The 16,048-nt window shown below is 46.8% G+C and overlaps 1 protein-coding gene across 3 annotated transcripts in view; it reads left to right on the plus strand.

Moving 5' to 3' along the window:
• The window catches only part of WWC2 (WW and C2 domain containing 2), a 143,943-nt gene that overhangs the window by 94,221 nt on the left and 33,674 nt on the right, over positions 1 to 16,048 (plus strand). For 2 of the 3 annotated variants that reach the window (XM_061134867.1, XM_061134869.1), the window contains 6 exons: positions 27 to 106; positions 3,563 to 3,692; positions 6,908 to 7,054; positions 7,215 to 7,310; positions 8,081 to 8,154; positions 12,457 to 12,699. In XM_061134867.1, the coding sequence (XP_060990850.1) occupies positions 27 to 106; positions 3,563 to 3,692; positions 6,908 to 7,054; positions 7,215 to 7,310; positions 8,081 to 8,154; positions 12,457 to 12,699 (770 nt within the window). The remainder of the gene's footprint in view (positions 1 to 26; positions 107 to 3,562; positions 3,693 to 6,907; positions 7,055 to 7,214; positions 7,311 to 8,080; positions 8,155 to 12,456; positions 12,700 to 16,048) is intronic. The other variant, XM_061134868.1, reaches the window with a different exon arrangement.

The following is a 16,048-nucleotide window of genomic DNA, read 5'->3' on the forward strand; positions in this document are numbered from 1 at the left end:
ATATTTACATTGATTTCTCACAAAAGGTCAAAAAGCTGAAGCGAGAACTCTCACAGATGAAGCAGGAATTGCTTTATAAAGAACAAGGCTTCGCCACTCTGAAACAGTGAGTATGAGAATAACGAAATTAACTCTCAAATGATCCAAGACCCCTGAGTCAATCCAAAGAAAGCAGAAGTGCAGATGACGTAAGACTTTTCTCAAAGAGTAGTCAAGTAGGACGCACAGAGCTTGGCACAAAAAAAAAAAAAACACAAGAAAACAATCAACCATAGAACAGTAAAAAGACACTTGGGAAAATCTACTATACGCTTTGAAAAGGTCTGAAGTTTTCCCTAATAGGTGGAAGACCCACGGAAACCGAAGTAAGACACTCAGCTTCATCTCGCAGGCCCGCCGGCCAGCCTCACATAAAAGCAGAGCCAGGAGATGGGGCCCAGGACAAGCTGGGGTGACCAGGTTCTCTGTGGAGCCCGACCCAGGGGGCCTGTCCGCCTCTGGCAGCCCCAGGGGGACCTGATGCCTCCCGCCCTCAGGGAGCCAGTCCAGGGTGTCTGTGGACGGCCAAGTGAGTGTCCGGGCTCCCGAGTTCCCTCTGCCCCTTCCAGCTTTGCGCGGAACGCCACTGGATCCCGGCCCCAGGCTGAGCCAGGACGGACGAGAACGCGGATGATGGAGGGCGGGTCGGAGGACTGGGGCTCTCTGCCCCGTCCGTAGCCCCCAGGAGCTGCCGTTCTCCTGCCAGACCCCAACAGGCGCACCCAGGCGTCCAGCCCCCGCAGCGCCCACCCCAGGGTCTCCGAGGCCGGGATGTGGTGGCGGTTCACGCAGCCCACAGCCTTGGGGAGGGCTGAAGCCATCGTCCCTTGAAAGGCATCCAGCGGCCCTTCTGGCCCCCTTCTCCTCCCACGCCGCCCCGCGGGGGCCCTGGCAGTGAGGCAGGATTCACCAGGGCTTCCCCAGGGGTTCCTTTCCAGGCAGGCTTACGCCCTTCCTCCATCTGCCTCCACAGCATCTGAGGCAGCAAGGCGTCACCCTGTTAAAGATGCTACATGTCCACTGGCCAGGCCATCTGAGCAGATCGTTCTGTGTGTTTGGTTGAGGAGCTGTATTTCGGGACCCCCATCGCTCCTCTCCATCACCAGGCACATGACTTTCATCTCCGACACTTGGCTTTCCTGCTCAGTCTTTGGTTTTGACACTCACCTCATTTAATCATGACCATGAGACTCTTTCAGATGCTCCCATCCTGATGGTTCTCCAACGTGACCGCCTATTAGAATAATCTGAGGAGCTCTTAAAAAAAAACACATGTGTCTGGTCTCCATCCCAGGGCCCCCCACGTGGTTCTCAGGTCCAGCTCTGTTCAGAGAACCTCTGTGGAGGTTGCAGCGCACCCCCCAAAACTGAGCAGACCCGGCTTCACCTAAATGTGTTGTTTAGTCAGTTGTCCATCAACATACAGGAGGGCGTTGTGGTAGGAACACCAGGAAGCATTTAGCCACACGTTACATACTTTTAAGACACATGAAATTATAACTCATGTCACCACCAGGATTAAAGGTTAGCCAAACTTGCTGTTTTTGTTATATCGATGTAACAATGATGTATTGTTTCAAAGCAGTTTGCTTGCAAGCAATTTTTATAGGAATCCAAGGCATGTTTAAGAATCTGTCAATAACATTCCACAAGAAAACAATAGCCATTTGTTGCAGAAACTCAGGCTTTCTCTTGCAGTGATTCTAATCTGAGGAACCAAGAGCAGAGAGATACCACATCCAACATTAGACGCCTCTCGTGCATCTTAACTATAGACAGAATAAAGCTGTTTTCATTCAGATGTTTACCACCGTAACTACCAGAAGATTGAAGAATAATTGATTATACCCAGAGACCATATTTTTCAGGAAATCACGTTCCTGATACTAAAGGGAATCTTACTTGGGGTTATGACCGAAAATATATTTCGGGAATAAATTTAAGCAGAATCCCACTGTAGGATTTTGCAACTTCGCACTCACAGTAAAACGGAATAACTTTGTGGAATTTGCACCGATTTAAGCCCCGGTTTTCTTTCTATTTGGTGCCATCGTTTATGCTAGATGAATCAATGTAGTCTTATTCTCTCCGTTATTCATTTCAGACTGTGGTCCCATTGCACTTTGGCCCTCAGCGATACTGTAGCTTATGTGTAGATGGACGCCAGCAAGAGAGGCGTATGTCCGCTTTGGCCCGTCCAGTGGCACTGGTTGTATGGACTGTGTTATAGAATTGATTTATGATGAGATTTATTTTCTTAGGTTCTTGCAGACTTTTAATTACTTGTTCAGCACCATAAAATATTTTCTAAAGTGCTACTTGGAAAAATAAGTTATCTACAAACTGCAGTCATTTGAGTAAACTTTAGAGAAGAGTGAATAAGACAATATCACGTTAGTTAATTTTTTTTTTCAGACTATACCCTTCACATTGAAATACATACAAATTAGTAAATGTTTTAAACCAAATTAGCTCAGAGACAGTCTTCTGTGATTTAATAGGTGCCGTACCTCCGGAGAGTCTGGGAATCAGACAAGGACATGCTGTGTGTCTGGGAATGCTGTATGTCACAGCGCTGTTGGCTGGTGGGACAGGGGGGTGGCTGTGTGTTTCTGAAGTAAAGCCCAGGTTCTTTCCTAATGAGTCTCAAGCCACATAGGTGATGATGAAGAACTTGAACCTTTTTTTTTTTTTTTTTTTTTTAAGAATTAGGTCATTTGGTTGGGCCCTGTGACCCCAAAGAATTCAGTTACCTGAAATCCTCTGACGTAGGGTGACCCTGTGAACTGTAGGACGTTCAGAAAGCAAGTACTGCTTACCAAGTCCTAGTCAGCAAGCTCACTGGGGAGCTCTTTATGCAACATTAATGGACAAATGAACACATCTGCCCTTGCGTCTTATTCCTAGATTTGAACTCACTCAGCAAGACAGGCAATGTTATCTTGACTCATAACTGTCATAAAAATAGAATACTTTGCATATATTTAAAAAGAAACAAGAAACTAACCAAACAATCCAAACATAGGATACTCACTAATATAAGCAAAAATCACCACCCTTTATTAACGGTCACCAGACTGTGCCCTGTGCTAGGTTTTGCAGAGACGTCGCGGCGCATAAAATTAGACGGCAGTGATGAATCCCGAGGTTCCTGGGCTCGCCCAGTTTACTGGCATTTCTGTCTTCCTGCTAAATCAGTACCCCGGGTCCCAAACCTTGGCCAGGATCAGCGTGTGATGAGGTTTGAGTTCAGCCAGCAGTGGGACCACCCAACCAGACTGTAAACAAGAAGCCTGAGCCTGACGCTGATGGCAGTGGGCTGGCTATGAGGTCGGGGATGGCAGGGGTCTCAGCTTGAAGTGGTCAGAAGAGAATGGAGGAAAGACCACCACCCTGAAGCTGCTATGTGTGAGTCCAGTAGTAAACATCAGCTAACCAAGACATCCCCACACCCAATTCCTGCAGTCTGTTTAGCTTGTCCTCTGTCATTCTTTGATTGTTTCTTCCCCCTGTCTTTTAACAGAATTGATAAAAAAATGTCCGGAGGCCAGAGTGGCTATGAACTTAGTGAAGCCAAAGCCATCCTAACGGAACTGAAATCTATCAGAAAGGCTATTAGCTCAGGAGAAAAAGAAAAACAAGATCTGATGCAGGTATGTGATAGAACATTTTTTTTCCCCCAAGTCAAACTACTGCCTTCTTGGGCCTCAGAAATTGTCCTTGAGCAGAAAGTTCTCCATCAGAGTCTGGATGGCCCCTTTCCACCACAACCCCATCCCCCCCACCCCCGCCTGCACCCCATTCATACGGAATTTGGTCTCATTGGAGATTGTTAGAGGTACTGAGCCAGCCGCTACCTTGGAGGAGAACAGATGGTTCCAAGGTTCTGATATGCTTATTTGAAGGCTGGCTTTGGGTGACCTTTGAGACAGGGGCTGGTGGATCCTGGAGCCCGTGTATGGAGATTAGCATCTTGGTTCATCCTGCAACTCACTGCAAACTTCAGGTGGAGCCCTGATAGGCGGGGTTTTCTAAACCAGTGATCCTTAGCCCAGGATACAGAAAGGGCATGTCACCTGCCATCAGTGAGTAGATTATACACCTTGAGAAGTGGGGGAGGGGTGCGAGGAGCTTAGAAAAGTTACTCCCCACCCCAGGAGATTTTGAAGTGCTAGCTGGGGGTGGCATGGAGAGATGCTGACCCAGCGGGGGGGCACCTGTGGGGTCACCTGGGAGACAGGATGATGGCCCTAGATCCCCTGGTTACACCTGTACACGTCTCACCCTACAGACCTGAGCTCCACTGGCCGAGCCCATGTGTAGATACAACAACCATTGCGCGATCAGTGTTCTGCACCTACATATAGCACATACAGTCAAGTTTTTTTTTAAGAGGTATCTCTTCCTCCTCCTCCCCTCCTTCTATCCCATAATTATCACAAGCACTGAGAATTCTTTGTAATAGTTCAGAAATTTGGAATTCTTCACCTAGCTGGATGATGATTTAGTCTGTGTCTTTCAAAAAACATTACAGCCCATGGTGAACAGAGCCTCTACATTTGAATAAAATATTCAGCTACTTAATGTCAGTTTCCAAAACTCTGGTTGAATACACATGAATATTCTTGAACCCATATAATTTTGCATTGAGGGATTTTTAAAATATCTTTCAAGAAGCAATTAAATATAAAAGACAACAGTAATAATAGCAGATACTTAAAATACTGACTTCGTGCCAGACGGTCTTCTGCCTGCTTTGCATAGAAATACTGCATTTAATTCTCACAGCAGCCCTAAAGATAGGCTCTGTTATTATCCTCAACTTACAGATACGAAAACCACAGTACAGAGAAGTTAAGTTACTTACTGAAAGTCACACAGCTGATAAGTAGCAGGACCCAGGTTCAAACTCAGGCGGTCTTGTTTAGAATATATGGTTCTAACATACACGTAATGCATACAGAACTTTACTTGGATACGCTCTTTGTTGTTGTTCTACAATGATCCTGCTGATTAAATCAGTCATTCCTGAAAAAAGTTAATGGTTCTTGTACAGATTTACGTTGGACCCTCATAATTTACCAATTTTAGGTCCTCTTTGATTCTTCCAGTAAACTTTGAATTTATACATAGGCCAGATTAAGTTTAAAAATTAGATAACTTTTAAATCACTAAAATATGTAAAATAAGTGATAGATACAGAAATCAACAACAGAGCTGAAAAGGGCTTTAGATATCTTCTGTGACTTTCAAACCTCTTTGGATACGACCCACAGTAAGAAATATATTTTTCATCAAAACACAGTAACACAAATATCTTTACCTGTAGATACACACACACACACCAAATTTCACAGAAATATGCTTGCTTTTGATACTAGTAATATACTTTGATTTTATTTCCTAGTCTCCTCTATTTCATTTTAAAACATACTAGTCATGACCCACTGCTGCTGCTGCTGCTGCTAAGTCGCTTCAGTCCATAGACAGCATAGACAGCAGCCCACCAGGCTCCTCCGTCCCTGGGATTCTCCAGGCAAGAATACTGGAGTGGGCTGCCATTTCCTTCTCCACATGACCTACTAAATTAATTGAATTTGTGGTCATCCCAGATAGGTTTGAAAAAGTATACATATTTTCACTGTTCACATAAAAAAGTAGAAGAGACTTGTCCAAAGTCTTTAAAAGGTTTCTTTGTTCTTTTTTGTAATGTATTATTCCATGTGACCATTTTGCGTTTTTATCCCTCATACATTTTATATAAAAATATATACATTTTGTATAAAAATGCCTTTGAAAGAAAATAGAGGTTAGGTAAAAAACAAGTTTCAGATCTCTGATAGTTCTAATTTCCTATCATGAGGATTTTATATCAGGAATAAATCCTGGCTCTTCTTACAGCCGATTATTATCGGCTTCTTACGCTTTTGTTAGTGTTTGTAAAGGGGTGGGGGGTGGTAGAAGTTTAGACTTTTCATTTTTAATGCTATCACTGGTTCACATCTTCCCTCTAAAATAAACTCACTATATTAAACCTGGATGCTGACAGCAGTCATGTTCAATTGTAATTATGCACTTCCCCAAACCAAACATCATTGCAGGTACTGATAGACTGCAGCTTCTGGGGTCTGTTTGCTAATCTCTAACATCTACATGAGCTAAATAATCTCTTAGATCCTATCCAGATATCAAATGGCATAACTGTAGACATCTTCTCAGTAGGAAGTTTGCCTGCTTTATCTACAATGAGATTGCATTACAGGTATCCCATATCTCCAGAATTTGTACTAAATAAAATGGGTAGCCCTCATTAAAATAGACTTCTTTTTAACAAATTTTTCAAAGTGAGAAATGCGTTTGTATGTATAACGGAGTCACCTTGCGGTCCAGCAGTAATTACCACAACATTATAATTCAACTATACTTCAATAAAAAATTAATTCAGAAAATTTTAAAATAAGAAATGCATCTATTAAATATAAAGATACCATGATTCACAGGGTGAAAGAGAAGATAACCTGTTTTAATATGATCTCACTTGTTTTCAGAGTCTGCATGTATGTGCAAAAGCTGTCTTGTACCCTCATTTTTTTCAGTCATTTAAAGAGGTAGACACCCGCTACTGCTGCTAAGTCGCTTCAGTCGTGTCCGACTCTGCGACCCCAGAGACAGCAGCCCGCCAGGCTCCTCTGTCCCTGGGATTCTCCAGGCAAGAACTCTGGAGTGCGTTGCCATTTCCTTCTCCACTAAGATAAAGGAATTGTTGTTTCCACTGAGATTAGCTCTTCCGACGTAGTTTTTCCCTGGTGGGGAAGCCTCACCCTTCCCAGCGCTCGGCTCCACAAAGCGCTTCGTGTTTCCTGAACAGAGCCTCGCGAAGCTGCAAGGGCGGTTTCACATGGACCAGAGCATCGGCACGTCTGAGCCAGACCTGAGATCCAGCCCTGAGAACTCGCATCTCTCCCTCTCCAGACAGACGCTGGACGCGGGCTCACAAACCAGCATCTCTGGGGACGTAAGTCATCCGTGTGGAAGGGCTGGCCTGGGCCCTGCCCGGATGGGCCCTGATTACAGCATCGCTGGCAGATGGGACGGGGGCCAGCAAGGGGGTGCATGCAGCATTTCCTACTCATAAGACTGGATTTACAAATCTTAGCCTTATCTTTTCTGCCTAGGTGCCAAGCATATCAGAATCCGTCCAGATGAATAGCTTGGTTCAAACTTTCTCATACTGTATTTATTCAGAGACTCTATTGAAAGACGAGAGACACGTGAGAATTTTTTTCCTCTTAAGTTCAGTGCCTTGGAAATTAAAGTTCTTCCAAATACACATTAAGGCTAATGAAAAACATAAATATATGGCCTTTAAAAATGAAACCAAAGAACTTGCTTTACACATCTGAAGTTGATTATATTAAAATGTTTGATTGGTGGTTTATACCTGGCACTTGAAAATATTTAATGTGGTTTGAATATTATTACCAGTTTACAGTCCACCTTTTGGGACACCATTAGCAGATATTTATTTTTCAATAAGTTCCCAGTTATTTTTGTGTTCTTTGAATTCTGTGCTATGAAAGTAGAGCAGGTAGAGATCAACAGTAGGGCTTACCTGTTTGAAAAATTAATTTTCGAAGTAATTTGTTTGTGTTTATGCAGTTGGAAGTTAAATGATGGAAATTTTGGCTCACAGAGACAAGGAAATTAGTTCCAGTTCATAAATTTTATTGACCTGTACGCCCTTCATAAACTCTTAGACACCAGAAGCATTTACCTGATTTTTTTTTAAACCTGATTTTAATGTGTAGAGAAAAGGATGTTAAAGTCTTTGAAAAAAATTCAACAAGCTTGAATTAAAAAGAAATGTTTTGTCCCCACTGAGACGCGAAAGTAAGTGCCTTTGCAAACTGGTGTTCCCAATTTCGATGCTATCTTCTTTAGCGTTTCAATTACTCGTAACTTCCTAGAAACAAAAGCAGTTTTACTTCATTCATTAGCAGAGTTAATTGACTTTTTCCCTTTTGTTTTTTTTTTAAACTAGATCGGAGTGAGAAGTAGATCAAATTTAGCTGAAAAGGTCAGGCTGAGCCTCCAGTATGAAGAAGCCAAAAGAAGGTAACAGCAGGGGAGCCGTGTGGCGGTCAGTGGTCAGGGGCTCACCTGGTGTTTTCCAGAATTCATCTTTATTCCTGTGGTGACATCTGCTGGGCCCTCACCACGCGTTCTTACCAAGATCACCCTTCAGGTCTTGGAATATAAAGGTTGTGGGGTCCCTGCCCACCCCACCCAAAGCCAAAAAGAACAAGGAGAATTCATGAGAAGGGCAGGAATGGAACTGTCCCCTTCTTTCTGGAAGGAAGACGCTTTAAGGCCGTACGGTACCTACTCACAATTTAAAGTAGGAAGTTGGTTCCCCAGAGGGTGCTGCAGAGACTCGGGTGCTGGGCTTGGTAGCAGCTAGGAGTTTGAAGGTAAACAGTTTCAAGCACTTTCCTCGGCGTCGGAGGGAAGACCCCCCGCTGGTGTCCTGGGGGTGCCTGGGTGTCTGAGTGTCACTCACTTCTGGGGATGTCCCTCCTTTATTCTCTCTAGTCTTCAGCACAGCCTCACTGCCTTTTTCTTACCTGTGCCTCCGGGGAGGGTCTGGGAGACTCCTCTGTCCTCGAGCTGGTGACAGACTCAGTGGGTTTTCATAACGTAGGAACTGTGCTTGTTCTGAGAGAGGGTCATCCTGAAACACTTCATCATTTTCCTTTTAAGAGTGTGAGGATGCTGCTGTTCCGTTGTCTAGGAAGGCGCTGGGGGCACAGGCCTGTATTATCAGAAGCATGAGCAGCTCAGCTAAGAACGTGCGGGGTTTCCCACTGCAAGGCAGCCCAGAGGGTGGATGCTGAACTACATCCGTTAATACTGGTGATGATGAGAATTTAAAAGTCGTTGGCTAGGGGCTTCTTTGGCAGTCCAGTGGTTAAGACTTCGTCTTCCAATGCAGGGAGTGGGAAGCTGGGAATCCCATAGACCTCGCAGCCAGAAAAAAAACAAAAAAAACCCAAAGCATAAAACAGAAGCAGTATTGTAACAGACTCAATAAAGATTTTTAAAACAGTCCACATCAAAAAAAATAAATAAATCTTTAAAAAAAAAAAAGTCATTGGCCAGATTTCTTAGAGGTTGTCTGGCTTTAACAATGCCATTATTTGATCTGCCTCAATCCAGTATTTGCCTCTGCGTAGCCTCTGTTACTAATATTACTTGGTTCTTTGATTTACTGAAAGAACCCTAAGCTTTGTTCCACAAATTATTAACCACGTGAGCTTGAGCAAGTCACTTCGCCTCTCTGAGCAGCATTGTACCCAGCTAATTTTAACGCCTGTAAAGGTTCCCAGGTGGATTGTAAATGTCTTGAGGGTAGGAAAAGTGTCGTGGCCCACGTTGTCTGCTTCTCGCGTCCGGGACTGGCGCTTTCCCCTCGACCAGGACTGAGGGCTCCTTTGTGCTGCTGCGGCTGGGGACGGGGACGTGGGAGCCCGTTCGGGGCGCTCCGGCTATGAGCACCCCAGCCCCCGAGCCGCCAGAGCTCCTTGGTTCCGAAATAAACAAAGCCGGGATCGGTGCCTGGCTTTCCAAAGGAGAACGGCCGGCCGGCCGTAACTCAGAATTAATCTCTGGGAGGCGGGCGTCATGCCCCTTCGTCTTTGGGACTTGACTCGACTTCTCTTGGGCCAGCTTGAGCTTCTGCTGGGCTGTGGCTCCCCCTGGAGCTTAAACAGCACTTGTCTTCTAGGCATTCCCAGAAAGCATCACAGTTTCTTGCCCAGATTTGACACACTCTTTCCAAATCAAATTCAAGACCTTCCTAATGCCCAATCCCACAAGCAACAGGTGCTGTTCTTTCTTTCACTGCATCGTTGGACACGCTTCAGTTATTTAATTCAGTCCCATCAAGACTTAGGATGTTGGTTCTTTCCCATTCAGTTGCATTGCTGTTTCTGTTACCGTTTGGGGTTTAGCTTTAAAGTTACTAGTGATTCTGAGGAGATGGTAAGTCTCGGGGGTTTCTGCATGTGTTGAAAGTGCTTTTTCTTCCTTAATTCTGAATAAGTAAAGAATTTTGTGTTTACTTGTGTTTGGGTTGTGTTTCTCGGAAACCTGTTTTCTCCTGCAGCCTTTGTTTTACATGCTTAATGAAGTTAATAATATCATGCTTATTTAGCATTTTGATGATTAATTTTCCAGTACGTTGAGACAGTTGTTGACGGTTTTGTGGTTAAAGCTGAAGAATAGCTGATGTTACATCTATCGTAAGTGCAGACGACAGGTGAAAATCACAAGTATACACATAGCACAGTTTAAGGTGGCAACTTTCTTGTTAAACAGGAAACTTAAGGCACAAAAATGTGGAGCTACTTCCCTCTTGGTCCTGATAACGTTTTTCAGTCACCTTTTTCTTCTCTTCTGCAATGTCCTCCACCTAAAAGGAGGGGCAGGCGCCCCGTTTCTATCTTCATCATCTTCTGGTATATGCTATGATAATACCAGAAAATCATCCAACATCTTGAAATAGGAATATGGGGTTCCTCATGCCCATATCTGGAGAAGGCAATGGCAGCCCGCTCCAGTACTCTTGCCTGGAAAATCTCATGGACGGAGGAGACTGGTGGGTTACAGTCCATGGGGTCGCTAAGAGTCGGACAGGACTGAGCGACTTCACTTTCCCTTTTCACTTTCATGCATTGGAGAAGGAAATGGCAACCCACTCCAGTGTTCTTGCCTGGAGAATCCCAGGGATGGGGGAGCCTGGTGGGCTGCCGTCTATGGGGTCGCACAGAGTCGGACACAACTGAATCAACTTAGTAGCATGCCAATATCAGTTGTGTTCATAGTTTACCTTTTTGAAAGATATTCATTTACCTATTTGTTTCATTGCCCCAGGTCTTAGTTGTAGCTTGCAAACTCTTAGTTGTGGCATGTGGGGTCTGGTTCCCTGACTAGGAATGGAACCCAGGGCCCCTGAGTTGGGAGTGAGGGGTCTTAGCCCCTGGACCACCAGGGGAGTCCCCATAGTTTGTCTTGATCTTGTGCTTGTGGTCAAAACAGCCAAGGGCCATTCCTCTCCTAAAGAGTCCCGACAGTCCTCACGGTGCCCCAGACCAAGTTATTGGATTCAGGTGGTCATTCTGATTGAATCGGGAGCTGACTTGATCATTGAGTACGAAGCTCTAGACGCGGTGAGGTCTGGGATCAGCAAAATCATGAAGCTGGGGAGGAGTCCCTTGGCTGCATTTTCCTCCTCCCCACGTTGCTGGCCGCGGGGCCCCTACCTGCCGCCACCCTGGTGGGGCCGCTCCCGCCACCTGTGCTGGACGTCGCGGCCAGCTGTGTTCAGAGGAAGACCAGGTCGACGCGGCGTCCACGGGGCCGGCCCGGGCAGCACGCAGCGTGGGAAGCGGGCTCCCTGTGTGCGGCCGGAAGACGAAGGAAGTGGCTGGAGGAGGCTCAGCCCGGCCAGCTCTTCGCTGGCGATGCTGGGACCTTGAGGGGTTGCCTTGGTCCTGGTTCTGGGTGGCCCAGCCTTGTCCTCTCCCCTGCCCTGACTGGCTGATCTTCAGTTACTGCCACTGTACCCCGGGGACAGCATCTCGACCCAGAGGAAGAGAGCCAGAATAAGGGCATTTCAGGCATCACTCAGAGTTGTGTTTTTTTGTTTTTTTTGTTTTTTTTTTTAACAAAGCCCTCAGGTGTTCAGGCATCAGGGCTGACTAGTCCTCTGCTTCTTAAGCATCTGTGTAGTTTGACCTTCATCCTTCTTTTCAGGTAGTAGGTGTGATAACCTGGATTTTAAAGGTGGAGAGGGTGAGGCAGATGAGAAGTTAGTGTAACATCAGCTCAGGGACCAGACTGGGACCTGCGGTTCGGTCAGCCCATCATGGCTGCCCTGGGGGGTCATCCCCAGACTTAGCCTGCCTAAGTTTTCCCCTCCTTGGGACTTCTTAGAATGTGCACGGCCATTTTATTTTTTCTTATTTTATTTTCATAATAGATATATTTTATAGAAGTACAGTTGACTCACAACGTCTCAGGTGCACGGCAAGGTGATTCAGTTATACATATACACATATGTTATTTTGGGGGTGGAGGGCTCCCCCCCAGTGGCTCAGATGGTAAAGAATCTGCCTGCAATGCAGGAGACCTGGGTTCGATCCCTGGGTCGGGAAGATCCCCTGGAGAAGGGAATGGCAACCCACTCCATTATTCTTGCCTGCAGAATCCCATGGACGGAGGAGCCTGGTAGGCTACCGTCCATGGGGTCGCAAAAGAATCAGACGCACCTTAGCGTCTAAACCACCACCATGTTATTTTTCAGATTATATTCCATTATAGGTTGTTAGAAGATACTGACTCTAGGTTTTATTTCAGTATGGCCAACCTGAAAATTGAGCTCTCGAAGCTGGACAGCGAGGCATGGCCTGGGACGCTGGACATAGAGAAGGAGAAGCTGATGCTGATCCATGAGAAGGAAGAGCTTCTGAAGGAGCTGCAGTTCGTCACCCCGCAGAGGCGCACACAGGACGAGCTGGAGAGCCTGGAGGCGGAGAGGCAGCGGCTGGAGGAGGAGCTGCTGGCCGTGAGGGGCGCGCCCAGCCGGGCCCTGGCCGAGAGGTGCGTGCCCCGCCCAGGCCCCGGGCCGTCCTCGCTGGTCCCGGAATCTCAAACGCACCTGCCTCTGGCGGACCAAACGCCAGCAGTAAAGCAAACTCTGCTTGGGCCCAGTGGTTCCTCAGTGACTGTCGAGAACGTGAAAATGCCCGAGACAGATGCTGAATAGCTAAGGAATGTTGACAGAAAACCAGGAATGCAGTCTGATAACAGTAGCTGTAAACTATGCACTCTGATAAGAGAGATTATCTGGACTGTTAGAGCCCCGAAGCTTCCCACTCTGGGCTTTATTACTCTCAGGAATGCAAAAGGTTATTGCTTTTCAGTTCACAAGGATATTTCAACAGGTCACAAGACGTTCGCTTGGACTTTGTCAGTTGAAACCCTCATCTGAAGCAGGTGGAAAGTAGAAGGGAACATAACTTTAAGCCATTTTTAGATCTTCCTGTGGGAAGGTGTAAATTAATCATTTGATCTAAAAAAAAAGTGCAGTTCTGTAAGCAGATCAGATGCACCTCAAGCCGGGGGACCCCTGTGTGCAGGTTCGCTATGAGGCCATTGCCCCCCGGGATCCAGGCCGCGCTGACCGATGCCCAGACCCATTTCCCTGTATCAACCATAAGCCAGGTAGCCCTTTAGAACCCCACCCCACATCATTTAGGCCCACAGGTAAGGAGCAGAATGAAGGGCAAGAAATTCACATTCGTGTATTTTCAGGTGACCTGGAAGTAAGTTTAAAATCCCCAGCCATAATCCAGTCACTTTTTTTCTTTTTCTTTTTTTTTTAAACTTCTTGGCTTCTTGCATGCCTTGTCCTTTACACGCATTTAAGGTTGTGTGTTGACATAGTACCAAAGCATTTGAGAAGTAGAGTGGTGGAGAAGGCGGGGGTGGTGGGCAGGGAAAACACCTCTGACATTCCTAGTCACGCGTTAGCGTGGGCACCTGTTTAACCGTGACCGTGTGGGGAGCGTTGGCCTCCGTGAGTTAAGTTGCTGAGGGAGATGGCTCATGGCTGCAGCGTCACAGCTTTCGGGAGCCTGAGAAAGTATCCAGGGGGGCCCTTTACAGATGACGGCCTTTCACCGTCTCACATACTTCTCATCACTCCCCTGCGTCTCCTCCCCTCCCGCGCTGACATCTCGCAGGTACGAGCCAGGCTGGCCAGGCAGGGATCCATCTGAGCAAGACCAAAACGAACAAAACGTAGGGGTCAGAAGGCGGACTTCAGTTGTTTGCCTGAATTAACCTTGATGCTCTTCAGTGTCTGTGTCTGTGTCTCTTAAAGATTTAAGAGATTCTCAGGTGAGATCCTGGGTCGTTACTGACCTGTGGTCTCTGCAGGAGGCCACAGAACTCAAATGAATTTTCAGCCGGCTGTGAGCCCCGAGAGGCCCCCAGCCCCAGTTCCTGGGGGCCACTGACTCTCAGGACCAAGGAGACCGAGCTTGCCCCCTAGTGGTCATAAAGCGCATCGGGCAGAGCGATGCTCCATGTGACCCATCTCCCGCAAAGAGAAACGGCTCTCAAATGAAAAAAGCCTTCCTATGCATCTGTCTGTTCTTTCCTTACAGTTACTGAAATTCCTTAAACCCTGCGCTTTCCGACAGCTAATAAGATCTTAACATTGCTTCTTTTTTTTTCGCAGCTCTTAGGGGTTTTGCCTTACGTCTTGCCAAGATGTCTTCATTCTCTCTTAATTATATGAATATTTTTGCCACTGGTTCTGAAAAAAAAGGGCTTCCCTTGTGGCTCAGCTGGTACAGAATCCACCTGCAATGTGGGAGACCTGGGTTCGATCCCCGGGTCGGGAAGATCCCCTGGAGAAGGGAATGGCTAGCCACTCCAGTATTCTGGCCTGGAGAATTCCGTGGACTATACAGTCCATGGGGTCGCGAAGAGTCAGACACGACTGAGCAACTTTCACTTCACTCACTGAAAAAAATTTATAGCAAGTGGGAGGGGGTATGAGTGGGGTTTTGTTTTCTCTTTTTTTTTTTAATGCGGAAGGAACTTGTTCCTTCTGTAGATGACGTGCGCCTTCCCCTTGGGGACACCGGGGGCAGAGGTGAGGGGTACCAAGGCACCCTGTCTTGCCAAGGGCGGCCGAGCTGTGGTGTGGAGCCGTGGGACCGTGGGAGGGGTCCTTCGGGGCCAGATGGAAGAGATCCTTCTCACTCAGGAGGACCATTGGCCTGGGCTGGAAAAGGGTATGATGAGACAGGGCTGACATCTGAGCAGCATCTTCGGCCCTACCGCAGAAGGGGGAGAGGTCATTTTCCAGGAAGGAGACCGGGAACCAGCTCCCACCAGGAGAGGCTCTGATCTCATCAAAGACAGGAGGTGGGGCGCTTGACCAAGGACAGTGACAGTTGGCCCCCACGCCCCAGCAGGGCTTCCGTGACTCCTGGGACCTTCGTTAAGCTTCTCCCAGTGACCTGTTAGCTAGACACCTGCTGGACAGGGCCTGGGGAGGGGGTCCTGGGCTCTCCAGGCAGCCTGGAATGGGGAGAAAGAGCTGGGGCCTGCCCTCTGGGAGTTTGGGGTCGAATGGGGGGACACAGGCCAGGCCTCGGGGGTTCAAGGGAACCAGAAAGGGTCCAGAAGATCAGCACCTGAGCCATCATCAGGGGAGGACACGGGGACCATCAAGCTTGACTGACTAGGACAGAAAGCTTCAAATTTAAATTGCAGCATGAAACACCCTGTCACGTTGAAGCCCCTTCAGTTCAGTTCAGTTGCTCAGTCATGTCCGACTCTGTGACCCCGTGAACCACAGCACGCCAGGCCACCCTGTCCATCACCAACTCCTAGAGTTTACCCAAACTCATGTCCATTGAGTTGGTGATTCCATCCAACCATCTCATCCTCTGTCGTCCCCTTCTCCTGCCTTCAATCTTTCCTAGCATCAGGGTCTTTTCAAATGAGTCAGTTCTTCGCATCAGGCGGCCAAAGTATTGGAGTTTCGGCTTCAACATCAGTCCTTCCAATGAATATTCAGGACTGATTTCCTTTAGGATGGACTGGTTGGATCTCCTTGCAGTCCAAGGGACTCTCAAGAGTCTTCTCTAACACCACAGTTCAAAAGCATCAATTCTTTGGTGCTCAGCTTTCTTTATAGTCCAACTCTCAGGTCCAAACATGACTACTGGAAAAACCATATCTTTGACTAGATGAACCTTTGTTGGCAAAGTAATGTCTCTGCTTTTTAACACACCAGAAAACCTTCGTGTATGTGTGACACTTAGTTTTAAAACTTACCTCAAAAGTACTGCTTCTGTATCAGGTAGATTGAAGGACTTTCTCCAGACCTTTGTGTACCTTCTAATTCAGTTCATCTACTTTGAATTAA

The sequence above is a fragment of the Dama dama genome, chromosome 32, assembly GCF_033118175.1.
Source record: "Dama dama isolate Ldn47 chromosome 32, ASM3311817v1, whole genome shotgun sequence".
In the NCBI taxonomy this organism is placed as follows: domain Eukaryota; kingdom Metazoa; phylum Chordata; class Mammalia; order Artiodactyla; family Cervidae; genus Dama; species Dama dama.